Raw genomic sequence first — 13,173 nt, 5'->3', positions numbered from 1 at the left:
GGGGGCCGTCTGTGGGGTCCCTGACTCCTCGTCTGCACAGCATTGAGGGTAATGCTGGGGAGGCGTGCTGCAGGCCTGGTGGCTTCGTTTTCTGGCCCATTTCTGTGGTTCTGGTCGAGCTCTGCCAGAGGCCCGTGGTCCTTCAGGGACGTGTGGAGAAGCTGCTGGGAAGCTCCGCAGCCGTGTGCTGGGACGATGGCCTGTCCTCACCCTGTCACCTGCCCAAATGGGGATGGTTGGGGATTATTCTGTCTTCAAAGTGTTCGGTGCTGTGGCTGAATTCAGGGGGCAGGGCCCATGTGACTGTAAGGTTGTGTGTGCATATATTTGGGGGGGGGGTCTGTGTGTACCATGTAGCTGTGTACACAGCCTCGCTGGCTACCCGGTGGCCTCGGCACCCACGCCCTGGTTGTTAGGACTTGTCCTGCAGCCCTTCCTGGGAAGCCACACCCCCCCAGGGCGGGGGCTCCCTCCCCCCGGGATGTCCACTCCACCCAAGGGCAGGTGGTCAGCGTTGTGCTGTGGGAACCGCCCCCCCCCCTCCCGCCTCTTCGCAGTGCAGGGCTCTGCCCATCCTGATTCCCAGAGCCACGTGCGGCTCTTTGGCCCCTTGAGTGTGGCTCTTCCACAAAATCCCGACTTCTGCGCATGGGCCACAAAGTTTCAATCGCACTGTACGTGCGCGCCCGCACGTGGTATTTTGTGGTACACCGTAGGCAGACCAAGCCCCAGTTGCTGGGGGTCCCCAAGGCTGCTGTTCCCGTGACGCAGCTGGGGCCTCTGGACTCCTGGCCGGTCCTGGGGCCTGCATGGGGCCTGGTCCTGGCCGGCAGCCTTGCTCCCTTCGATGTGGGCCTGACCCGAGGCGTCACTGTCCCTTGGGCCTGCTGGACGTGGGGGCCAGGTGCAGTCCGGCAGAGCCCACTGCCCATGTGAACAGTGGGACGCCTCAGAGGGGCCGGGCCCGGGGGCCTCTCCACAGGTCCCTGTGCCCATGCCTGCTCCGCCCCCTTTCCCCCCGCAGGCATGCGCATCCTGGTCACGCTGCTGCTGGACACGCTGCCCATGCTGGGGAACGTGCTCCTGCTCTGCTTCTTCGTCTTCTTCATCTTCGGCATCGTGGGCGTCCAGCTGTGGGCCGGCCTGCTGCGTAACCGCTGCTTCCTGGACAGCGCCTTCGTCAGGTGCGAGCCCCCTCCACCCCCAGCACGTCGGGCCCCGGCAGGCTCTTCTGAGCCACCTGCCCACAGAGGCGCCTCCCAGCCCCGCCCCCAGCAGGTGCCTTGGCACCGGCCCCAGGGGCACGCCCTTCCGGGAGGACCTCCAGCTGGGACCTGGGTTCTGGTTCTGGGTCTCTGGATCTCTTATCTTTGTTTCTATGTCTGTTACTGTCTCTCATTTTCTGTTTGTCTTTCTTTGTCTCTGTATCTGTTTGCTCGCCCCCCTTCTCTCATTGTTTCTTTGTATCTCCCACTGTCTACCCCCCTCCCCGCCTCCCTTCCCCTCGCTCTCTCCCCGTGCCCCTCACCGGGCCGCCTGCCCCCAGGAACAACAACCTCACCTTCCTGCGGCCGTACTACCAGACGGAGGAGGGTGACGAGAACCCCTTCATCTGCTCCTCGCGCCGAGACAACGGCATGCAGAAGTGCTCGCACATCCCCAGCCGCCGTGAGCTGCGCGTGGAGTGCACGCTGGGCTGGGAGGCCTACGGGCAGCTGCAGGCCGAGGGCGTGGGCGGCGCCAGCCACAACGCCTGCATCAACTGGAACCAGTACTACAACGTCTGCCGCTCCGGCGACTCCAACCCCCACAACGGCGCCATCAACTTCGACAACATCGGCTACGCCTGGATCGCCATCTTCCAGGTGGGCACTGGCTCTAGACTGCGTGGCCTGTGGCCTTTGTTTGCCCACCATGTTGGGTGCTGAGCGTGCCCTGGGGAGGGGGTGCCCAGGCAGGGCTTGCTTGCCCTACCAGCCCTTCAGCCGGACCCTAAGGGAACACAGGCCACACACACCCTCCCGGGGCCATCTGTGTGTCCAGCCACCTGCCCCCCCCCCCCCCCCGACAGGGGATCACGCTGGAGGGCTGGGTGGACATCATGTACTACGTCATGGACGCCCACTCCTTCTACAACTTTATCTACTTCATTCTGCTCATCATCGTGAGTACAGGGCGCGGGACGTGTCCCGGTTGGCTGGGCAGGACTTTCACAGCTGAGGGTGTTGGAGGGTGGAGGTGCCTCTGAGTCTTGGCAGCTAATCTCAGACCCTTAGCTCCTTAGTGGATGTCGTTCTGGCCCCAGGGTCCATTCATGAGCCTCCTTATGCCGCCAACATGCACCCTCCCAGCCTTCGCTCTCCCTCGTGGGTCCCGGCATTGGCGGAGCTATGAGGTGGGGCAGCAGAGGCCCAGGGCTCTGTGCAGCCCCCGGTGGGAGGAAGTGGAGGTGCGGGAGGACAGAAGCCAGTGTGGGCGGGAGGGGGAGCCCACCTCCAGGAGCCCTCAGGCAGCGCCCCAGGCTCTCCACAGCCAGGTTCTGTCTGAAGGTTGCAGAAGCATCAGGACTCCGCACGTGGACACGAGCTCCCAGGCAGGGCCTTCCACAGTGCGCGTGGCCCCGCGTGTGGCCCTCGCTTGATCCGGGCAGGTCTGCGAGGACCCAGGAGTGAACACAATAGGCAGGTGTCTCAGATAATTGCCATGAGCAGGAGAGAGTGTCACACGGTGACCATGTCACAGAAGAAGGCCAGGGTGGCCATAGTCTAGAGCAGCGGTTCTCAACCTGTGGGTTGCGACCCCTTTGGCGGTCGAACGACCCTTTCACAGGGGTCGCCTAAGACCATCCTGCATATCAGATATTTACATTACGATTCATAACAGTAGCAACATTACAGTTATGAAGCAGCAAGGAAAATAATTTTATGGTTGGGTCACAACATGAGGAACTGTATTTAAAGGGCCAGAAGGTTGAGAACCGCTGGTCTAGAGGGTCTCGTCAGGGACAGGTATGAGGAGGAGGGTCTCCCCCGTGGCCTCCCTCTGTCCACAAGTAGATGAGAAGCACCTGCTGTGAACCGCCTGTCCCAGATGCTGGCACAGCATCGAGTCAGAAGGGACCCCACCCATCATGGGGCGCCCCACTGGCCACACTCAAGGCCATACTCCCGGCCCCTGGAATGGGCGGCACACAGTAGGCCTCAGTATTTCTCTCATCAGGGACTCACTGTTGACTAGAAACCACAGCCGCTGCCTGGCCTCCGGGGCAGATGGGTCTCCGTGTCCCCTCTTCCCCAGTTCCCTGGGGCACACAGCCTGGTGAGCGAGGCTCTGGACGGGCTGTCGGAAGGCTCAACACCGCCCGCCCGCCACAGGTGGGCTCCTTCTTCATGATCAACCTGTGCCTGGTGGTGATCGCTACGCAGTTCTCAGAGACGAAGCAGCGGGAGAACCAACTGATGCGGGAGCAGCGCGCCCGCTACCTGTCGGACGACAGCACGCTGGCCAGCTTCTCAGAGCCAGGCAGCTGCTACGAGGAGCTGCTCAAGTACGTGGGCCACATCTGCCGCAAGGTCAAGCGGCGCAGCCTGCGCCTCTATGCGCGCTGGCAGAGCCGCTGGTGCCAGAAGGCGGACCCCAGCAGCCCCCTGCACGGCCAGGGCCTCGGGCACCCGCCGCGGCGGGCAAGCAGGCGTGCGGCCTCCATTCACCATCTGGTCTACCACCACCACCACCACCACCACCACCACTACCACTTCAGCCACAGCAGCCCACGCCGGCCCAGCCCTGAGCGAGGCACCAGAGACACCAGTCTGGTCCGGGCTAGAGCGCTGCCCTCACCACCCTCGCCCAGCCCCGGGCCGCTGGATGCCGAGTCGGTGCACAGCGTGTACCATGCGGACTGCCACGTGGAAGGGCCGCAGGAGCGGGCTCAGGTGGTACAGGCCGCGGCCACCGCCGCCAGCCTCAAGCTGGCCATGGGGCTGGGCACCATGAACTACCCCACCATCCTGCCCTCGGCGCCTGGTAGCGGCAAAGACGGCACCAGCCCCAGGTCCAAGGGGAAGCGGGCCAGTCGGCCACCAGGGGCCGGAGGGCACAGCTCCCTCAGCCTGAGCAGCCACGACCCCTATGAGAAGATCCAGCATTTGGTTGGGGAACATGGTAAGGACCTCGCCCTCTCCTGTGTGTGTATGTGTGTGTGCGTGCGTGTGTGCGCGTGTGTATGCATGCGTGTGTGTATGTATGTGCGCGTGCACGCGCGCGTGCACATGTGTGTGCGTGCGTGCGTGTGTGCGCGCGCGCGCGCGCGTGCCCTGGAAGAGGGGAGGGGCTCTGGCACCTCACACCCTTACACGGCCAGGAGGGGAGAGAGGGCACCCCTTTGTCCACCCGTGGTAGCCCCAAGCAGCCAGTGGCTCAGTGGACCATGAGCGTTTGCCACATGGATGAGAATGCTGAAGGTGGCAGAGTATTGCCCCCACCTCGCCCCAGGAGGGACCGTCTGCCCATGTTCACAGCCCGGCAACTTCTGAGGCGTGGCCAGCCCCACATCTGGGTCGGGAGACTGAGGCAGGGGGGTGGAGAGGAGTGCAGGTTACAGAGCCACGAAGGGTTTTTTCCCACCTGGCACCTCTGCTTCACCCACCTCCCCACCTCGGATGGGTGGTTGAAGGAGAGACCCCGGGCCCCGTACAGATTATCAGGCTCTCCCAGTGGTGTGTGCAAGTGTGTAGACCACGGTGCACCTGGAGCAGGTGGGGGCGTGGGTGGGTCATTGTGTGTGCCCTCAATCGCTGTGCCCGGGCTGTGAGAGCCAGCATGCCACGGCGCACATGCTTCTAGCCCTGCACTAACCATTGGACGGCCCCAGCCTCGTGGGCCCCTGAGCGGCAATGAGTCCAGGCCACAGCTTTGGGTGCAGAGTGTACCTGGGTCCCAGAAACTGAGCCCTCACCACCCTCAGGTGCGGAAGGGGTGCGCAGTGCTCTTCAGTCACTCTCACGTCTGGTCCACGTTGGAGCGATGATGGTTGAGGTGTTCATCTCACCTTTCACACGGCTGCTAAAGAGTAGCTCATGTTACATTTCTGGATGATGTGGCCGTAGCACAGCTGAGCTTCTCTGCCCCTCTGTGTCCCTGCCCCTGTGTGTGTGCACAGAGCACCCCTGTCCAGGGTGTACATGAGTGTGCCCAGGTGTATGTGTGTGTTCCTAGGTGTGCACATGAGTGTTCCAGGGAAGCGTGTGTTCCCGAGTATGAGTATGCCCAGGTGTGCACGTTCACCCTACAACAGCCTCTGTGGGCGTGGGCCCACCCCAGCTGTCACCGCCGAGTGGCCTGACCCTGCCTGTACCCTTCACCCCTCAGGACTGGGCCAGGCCTCCAGCCGCCTGTCAGGCCTGAGCGTGCCCTGCCCCCTGCCCAGCCCCCAGGCGGGCACGCTGACCTGCGAGCTGAAGGACTGTCCGTACTGCGCGAGCGCCCTGGGAGACCCCGAGTTTGAGTTCAGCGACTCGGAGAGTGGAGACTCGGACGGCAACGCGGTCTATGAGTTCACACAGGATGTGCGGCACGGGGACCACCGCGACCCCATGCAGCCGACCCCAGTGGCCGGCACACCAGCCCAGGGCAGTGTGCGGAGGCGGGCACAGCAGCGGGTGGCCTCTGGCAAGCCTGGTGGGCTCGGCCACGTGTGGGCTACCGTCAGTGGCAAACTGCGCAGGATCGTGGACAGCAAGTACTTCAACCGCGGCATCATGATGGCCATCCTCACCAACACCCTGAGCATGGGCATTGAGTACCACGAGCAGGTGGGTGGGCGCGGGCATACCTGCCCCCTGGGAGTCGTGGCTGTTGTCATGACCCCTGGGGAGCATGTTCCTTGTGTGTCTCCCAATTGTAGCCTCTTGGGGACCCACATTAGGTTGTGGAGGTTGGGGGACAGGGGGCGTTGGAGCCAGATGATGTTTATCAGTTACTCAGCAAATGCTCCTCCTCCTCCTGGGGCCGGGTCTCTGCTGAATGGTGCACACAGACACCGTGGCTCCCGCCTGGAGTCGCTCTCACCTGGGGTGGGGGGTGGAGACCACCCAGACCCAGAGGCCGTGGGGGCTGAGGGTGGTTACAGGTCATGTGGTGGCTCTTCTCAGGACGGTACCCAGCCCAGTTCTTGCAAAGAGGCCCCCCCTTACCTGAGCCAGACCCACCGGCAGCACCCGATGGGGTGCCTCTTGGTGACCAGAATAGGTGGGGATGTGGCTGGCCCCAGGAGGAGGAATTGTGGGGTGTCCCGCCCCCCAGTTGACCCTGCACTGGGCAGGACAGGGACACACCAGGGAGGGCAGCGGCGGGTTTGGCAGGAGACGGTGTCCTCTCAGGACCAAGGTCCACTCACTTCTAACGACCAAATCGACTTCCTCATCTCCTGCCCATTGGTCCTCTCACGCCACGTAAGCCATTTCCTTTCATCCTGGAGCAATTTAGGGGAAATCCTAGCGGTGTCAGCCGTGAGCAGGCCCAGGCGGGAGGTGCTTGTTGTGAGGGTGAGATCCAGGCCAGGGGGAGCACCCCTGCACGGAGGAGCCTCCGCCACACGTGTACACAGTGCATACACAGGTACACAATCATACATGTCCACATGTCCACAGATGTACATATGCAAGGCTTACCCATACAGATGTGAACATGTGTACAGACCTGTAACCATGTGCACGTGTGTAGCACATTTTCAGGCATTCACACATAAGCAGGTCACTGGTACATATACAGATACACGCACACACATGCAAGCATTTACACTAGCACAGGTGTACACGCACATACATGCTGGTGTACACACACAGGCAGGATAAAATGTCCTCAGTACGGTGGGCCTCTGGGGCCTTCTGCCAACAAGGAAGGGTGTGTAAGGGCTCCAGAGACTGGGCCAGCTTTCGGAAGCACCCTTACTTTTACTGTCTACACCCCCATGCCCACCCTGAACCCTGGACAGGTACTCCAGGCCCTGTTCCCCGGGAGTCTTCAGAGCCCTAAGGCACCGACATTCTGGTGGGAAGGTCAGGAAGGACCAGGGGGCCCAGCCAGAGGGAGTGACAGAGGGAAGGCCGGATGGGCCAGGGTCCAGCTGGAGAGGCTACCCCTGGGGCCCAGCTGCCTCCTTCAGACGGCCGCCGATAGGTTCCTACGACGCCTGCTGTGGCCTCTGGGCCCGTGGCCCCTCGATGCAGCCTTACCTGCTCCCCGTCTGTGGGGGCAGTGGCCCTCCCCTGATGGTCCTGCTGCTGCCCACAGCCGGACGAGCTGACCAACGCCCTGGAGATCAGCAACATCGTGTTCACCAGCATGTTCGCCCTGGAGATGCTGCTGAAGCTGCTGGCCTGCGGCCCGCTGGGCTACATCCAGAACCCCTACAACATCTTCGACGGCGTCATCGTGGTCATCAGGTGGGTCCCCGCTTCCCGCCCGGCCACGGGGTTCCTGGAGGCTCCAGTGTCGGAGCAGAGCCCCAGCCAAAGGGAGCGGCACCGCTCGCAGTGTTTTCTGGCGGCTACGGAGACGCTCAGTAGAGTCCCTTCCCGTAGGCACTGCAGGGTACACACACTTAGGTCAGCTGCATGTCAGGCGTATGTTTCTAGAATCTACCGGAGCTGTTCCTTTCAGGCATAGAGTGAGTGTTCAGGGTCCTTCCGCCTCCTGCCTGGCCTCTGTTAGGGCTCAGCCTGCGAGAAAGCCAACCTCCTTTGCAGTGGCTGCTGCAGCAAAGGCCACACAGAAAGGAGCAGGAGACTCTGGGGAAAGTTTCTCCCCAGGAGGAAGTGAGGCCCTTGGGAGTCAAGGGGTTCCCACCCCAGCGGGAGGGAGGGGGGGATGTTGAGCCAGGCATGGCTGTGGAAGGCGCAGGATGGGAAAGCCCTCGGTTGAGAAGCGTCTGTCCGGGCCAGAGCCAGGGATGGCAGCTAGTTCGTTGTCTTCAGAGATGTTGCCACAGCCCCTCAGCCCCTCTGGGCACCGTGATGCAGCCAGACCTGCTGTTCAACCCGGGGTTGAGTGCAGGCCACGGTGGCTCCCAGGCATTCCTGCTTCCAGGAAGAGGAAGTTGGGAGGCAGGGTAGTGCAGGGATCTGCAGTCAGAGGATGGCACCTCCTGACCCTGGGCCTGGCCCGCAGCGTCTGGGAGATCATCGGGCAGGCGGACGGCGGGCTGTCGGTGCTGCGGACCTTCCGGCTGCTGCGGGTGCTGAAGCTGGTGCGCTTCATGCCGGCGCTGCGGCGCCAGCTGGTGGTGCTCATGAAGACCATGGACAACGTGGCCACCTTCTGCATGCTGCTCATGCTCTTCATCTTCATCTTCAGGTGGGTCCCTCCCCCCCACCCAGAGGGGGACCCCTCCCTGCTGCACTGGCCTTGTGCTCCTGGCTTTGGGGCTGTGGGGTGGGGGCAGCGGGAGCCTCAAAGGTTCTGCAGAAGCCCAGTAGCTGGATGCCTTCCATGTGCAGGTGTGAGTCACGTGAGACCGGGCTGGGCTCTGCTCTCGTGGGCTCACAGCTGAATGTGGGGACAGGACGGACCGCCGGATGGATAGATTGAGGACTGAGCCGAGAGCAAGGGGACCGGAGAAGGGGCGGGGGCAGCCAGGCTGGAGTTCATCATTTGTTGAGCACCTGCTGTGCCAGCCTGGCTGGGACTCGGGGAGAGGCTGGGGTGGAGAGCAGCCCAGGCAGGCCAGGTGAGGCAGGCAACCCAGGTCCCAGCCCCTGCCTGGAGCCAGAGCAGTCTCTGGTTGTCCTTCCCTCCCCTGGCCTTGGTCTTCCCACCATGAACATCCCCAGAAACCAGGAAGCAGGGGGCCCAGTGGAGGGAGGCCTAGAGGAGCAGCTGCTGGGTTTGAAGGTGAGCAGGCAGAGTGGCCTCACCCCCTCCGCCCCTCACTCCTACCTCCCACCCTCAGCATCCTGGGTATGCACCTCTTCGGCTGCAAGTTCAGCCTGAAGACAGACACTGGAGACACGGTCCCTGACAGGAAGAACTTTGACTCCCTGCTGTGGGCCATCGTCACCGTGTTCCAGGTACAGCCTAGGCGGGGCTGCCCCCTGGTGTCAGCGCGTGCGTGGCCTGTGTGAGGCCGGAGCAGCTGAGCTGTGAACAGCAGGGGCAGCGATGCCGTCCCCTGGGTGGTGGCCTGTGTTCTCGCCGGTGCAGAGCTCCTGGTTCTGAGGAGTTGCCAGCATGTCCGGGGGGGTGGGGGGTGGTTCACCCCCAGTGTCCCCTCTCTCCCCACCGCGTCGCCCCTCCTCGGGCCTGCTCCCCCCCCTCTGCCTCCCTGCCCTTCTCCCCAGATCCTCACCCAGGAGGACTGGAACGTCGTCCTCTACAACGGCATGGCCTCCACCTCCTCCTGGGCCGCCCTCTACTTCGTGGCCCTGATGACCTTTGGCAACTACGTGCTCTTCAACCTGCTGGTGGCCATCCTGGTGGAGGGCTTCCAGGCGGAGGTGAGGGGGCTTCCAGGAGGTGGGAGCCGGCGCAGACTGACACGGGAGGCCTCCGTCCTCTCCCCTTGTCTCACGGGCCTTCCTCACACCCACCGCCACACCAGCCCTACCTCCCCGTGGGGGGCTCCAAGGGGGTGCTGGGCACAGATGGCTCCCCCTCAAGGGGAACCTCACACCTGCCTCTGCTCTGTGGGGCCCAGGGCGACGCCAACAGGTCTGACACGGACGAAGACAAGACGTCCACTCACTTGGAAGAGGATTTCGACAAGTTCAGAGACCTCAGGGCCACAGGTATGTGGGGGGTGATGGGGGCAGGATGGAGGGGGCAGGGCAGGCAGTGCCTGTTCTGACCTGGCAGAGATGGGGCTCCCGGGGGCGACTCCCATGGGCAGCTTCCCCTTCCCGAGAGCCCCGTAGGCACTGGTGGCCTCTCCCCCTCCAGAGATGAAGATGTACTCCCTGGCCGTGACCCCCAACGGGCACCTGGAGGGCCGGGGCAGCCTGCCCCCTCCAGTCATCATGCGCACAGCGGCCACGCCCATGCCCACCCCCAAGAGCTCCCCCAACTTGGACACGGCCCATGGCCTCCTGGACTCCCGGCGTGGCAGCAGCAGCTCCGTGGACCCTCAGCTGGGGGACCAGAAGTCTCTGGTAGGGACTGCCCCCTGCCCGGCCTCAGGGCACCTTCAGGCTCCGTGCACCCAGTTCCTCATGGCCTTCCCCAAAGATGAGTGAGGGTCCCACATGCCTGTCTCCCCCCGCCTCCCCCGCCCCATTATTGCCTCCTGAGCCCCGGCCCCGAGTGCTTAGATTTCTGTAAAAGAAGCAGGAGTTGCTGTGCTGATGGGAGGAGCATAGAGACCAGGCATGGAAACGCGTGTTTGATCCTTTTCCTCTGGTAAAATGTCAGGCAGGAAGTTTATCTTCCAAATTGCAATAAAAGGAAAGCTGCAGAGCGTAGGTCAGAAGGAGAAAACAGGAAAGAGACTGCAGAAGCGTATGAAAACAGCACACAACACACGATGAGGCCAGGGGGAGGGTCCTGTGTGTCAGAATCAAGTGTCCCATGGGGGCTTTTCAGACAAACCAGGAAATGCTGTCCCCAGGGACACCGCCAGAATGGCTTTTCGGAAGGCCCGGGTGGGTGGGCAGAGCAGGACGAGCTGACAACAGAAGGGGCGTGGGGTCTGGAGCAGAGGAAATCTTCCTGCGGGTGACAGGACGAGAACCCGGGTGGGCCAGGTGGGCCAGGCGACTCAGCTACAGGAGCACTGCAGCCCTGAGGGAGGTGGGCGGGAGCGCTGGGCAGCATTCAGTCTCAGCCATGCTGGACCCCGGAGGTGACGAGTCCCGGCAGAGGATGGAGGATGGGCGCAGCAGGTAAGTCCCTGAGTCGAGGTTGGCTTATCTAAGACATCCGCCGAACTTCTCTTTACAAGGCCAGAGTCTGCCAATTAGTAACTGCTCTGGGGCCCCACCCCAGAGATCAAGGTCAGCTGGGACGCTGTCTGAGGATGGTCAAGGGCTGGTCCCAGGCCCGCTGATGACCTGCACCTGCCCGTCCGTCCTCCAGCAGGCACAGCGGCCAGCCCAGGGGAGGCCTGCTCAGCCCTAACACTTGCTGGCTGCATCTCCAGCTCTTTGCTAACTGCTCTGCACTCGGGCATGCCCTGGAATAGCGGTGTTGCTAGCCTCTCCCTGGCAGGATGGTTGGCATGTATCATCCCACTCACAGGTGTTAATAGTGATGGTGGTGATTCAGGAACAAATCCCACCCATGGAGCAACCGGGTGGGGAAAGGCTCCTGTGTCTGGGTGCCCTGGAGCCTGGGCTGTTTAGGGGTACTTGAGGACTGGCCCTCCTCCCTTCTTCCCCCTCCCCTGCAGTCCAGCGTCCGCAGTTCGCCCTGTACCCCCTGGGGCCCCAATAGCGCCTGGAGCAGCCGGCGCTCAAGCTGGAACAGCCTGGGCCGCGCGCCCAGCCTCAAGCGCCGGAGCCAGTGTGGGGAGCGGGAGTCCCTGCTGTCGGGCGAGGGCAAGGGCAGCACAGATGAGGAGGCTGAGGACGGCAGGCCCAGGGTGGGCGCCTCGCCCTGCACACGTGCCACCCCGCTGCGGCGCACCGAGTCCCTGGACCCCCGCGGCGCGCTGGACACGCAGCCCCTGCGGCCGGCCACCCTGCTGCCCACCAAGCTCCATGACTGCAACGGGCAGATGCTGGCCCTGCCCAGCGAGTTCTTCCTGCGCATAGATAGCCACAAGGAGGACCCAGCCGAGTTTGACGACGACATGGAGGATGTGAGTGGACGTCGGGGCACCTGCCTCCCTCCTGTCGTGGGCTGGTTCCCGGAGCAGAGCCTGAACATCATTCATGGCGGTGGGGGTCAGGGGGGGTCCTCAGAAGAAAGGGGAGAACGTGGGCAAGCTGAGCTGGACCTGACCCAGCTAACGGGCCTCGAGAGCTCTGCAGCGGGACTGGCCCCAGGGTCAGGGTCAGCCCCACCTCCAGCTGAGGGCCATTTTGAGCCCTGAGTTAGCAGCTGCTGCTGGGCTTTCCAGGGTGGAGGAGAGGACAGGGCCACCTTCTCAGTGAGGCGTTCACCCCATTGCCCACAGGCAGGGGGCAGCTGGGGGGGGGCGCGGTCTGAGCTTGTCTATTTACCTGGCCCCGTGGGCTCCCAGCATGGGTCACTCACCCTGTGCCTGCCCGTGTGGGAGGGTGGGCTGGGACCCCAGGGTGGAGAGCCGGCTGGGAGAGGCTGGGACCCTCCTGAGGACCTGCACCCTCTCCCAGAGCTGCTGCTCACGCCTGCGCAAGGTGCTGGAGCCCTACAAGCCCGAGTGGTGTCGGAGCCGTGAGCCCTGGTCGCTGTACCTGTTCTCCCCGCAGAACAGGTAAAGGGGGCCCTGGGTGGGAGAGACATCGCCCTTTTGGGTCCCCAAGTTTCCCAGAGGTTAGTGAGCTCCCTGGGCTTCAGGGTCGCAGGGCTCTCCCCGGGCCCCTCACCCAGCGCCCTCACCCAGCGCCCTCGCCCCCCAGGTTTCGTGCCTCCTGCCAGAAAATCATTGCTCACAAGATGTTTGATCACGTCGTCTTGGTTTTCATCTTCCTCAACTGTATCACCATCGCCCTGGAGAGGCCGGACATCGACCCAGGAAGCACGGTGAGGCCCCTTCTCCTGGGGAGGGGCGGGTCTCCTGGGTGCGGCCGGCCCCTCTCACCGCCCTGTTCCCGCAGGAGCGCGTCTTCCTCAACGTCTCCAACTATATCTTCACGGCAATCTTCGTGGCTGAGATGACGGTGAAGGTACCTGCCCCTCAGGAGAGCCCTGGGGTCTGTCCTCGGGCCTCACACCCCCTCCCTGCCCAGCAGCTCCCGCTGCTGCACCCCTGCCCCCACCCCATCTGCGGCCGCACCTCAGACCTGAGCCCTCCTCCTCCGCGCCTGGACAGGTGGTGGCCCTCGGCCTGGTGTCTGGCGAGCACGCCTACCCGCAGAGCAGCTGGAATGTGCTGGACGGGCTGCTGGTCCTGGTGTCCCTGGTCGACATCATCGTGGCCTTGGCCTCCGCTGGTGGCGCCAAGATCCTGGGCATCCTGCGTGTGCTGCGCCTGCTGCGGACACTCCGGCCTCTGAGGTGGGCGGGGTGGGTGGGGGATGGGGCTGGCCAGGTGAGGGG

General features: G+C 63.5%; 1 protein-coding gene across 1 annotated transcript in view; it reads left to right on the top strand.

Moving 5' to 3' along the window:
- Positions 1–13,131, top strand: part of CACNA1H (calcium voltage-gated channel subunit alpha1 H) — a gene marked incomplete at its 3' end in the record, with an annotated part of 83,445 nt that extends 70,314 nt beyond the window's left edge. The window contains exons 5-20 of the mRNA XM_006104932.1: positions 1,025–1,184; positions 1,547–1,865; positions 2,072–2,164; positions 3,375–4,164; positions 5,371–5,813; positions 7,294–7,445; positions 8,170–8,355; positions 8,951–9,068; positions 9,339–9,494; positions 9,695–9,785; positions 9,937–10,145; positions 11,381–11,791; positions 12,288–12,388; positions 12,534–12,657; positions 12,732–12,800; positions 12,947–13,131. Coding sequence (XP_006104994.1) covers positions 1,025–1,184; positions 1,547–1,865; positions 2,072–2,164; positions 3,375–4,164; positions 5,371–5,813; positions 7,294–7,445; positions 8,170–8,355; positions 8,951–9,068; positions 9,339–9,494; positions 9,695–9,785; positions 9,937–10,145; positions 11,381–11,791; positions 12,288–12,388; positions 12,534–12,657; positions 12,732–12,800; positions 12,947–13,131 — 3,607 coding nt within the window. The remainder of the gene's footprint in view (positions 1–1,024; positions 1,185–1,546; positions 1,866–2,071; positions 2,165–3,374; positions 4,165–5,370; positions 5,814–7,293; positions 7,446–8,169; positions 8,356–8,950; positions 9,069–9,338; positions 9,495–9,694; positions 9,786–9,936; positions 10,146–11,380; positions 11,792–12,287; positions 12,389–12,533; positions 12,658–12,731; positions 12,801–12,946) is intronic.
- Between the last annotated feature and the right edge of the window lie 42 nt (positions 13,132–13,173).

Source organism: Myotis lucifugus, unplaced genomic scaffold (assembly GCF_000147115.1).
Source record: "Myotis lucifugus unplaced genomic scaffold, Myoluc2.0 scaffold_622, whole genome shotgun sequence".
Taxonomy (NCBI): Eukaryota; Metazoa; Chordata; class Mammalia; order Chiroptera; family Vespertilionidae; genus Myotis; species Myotis lucifugus.
This window is presented reverse-complemented; position numbering and strand designations above follow the sequence as displayed.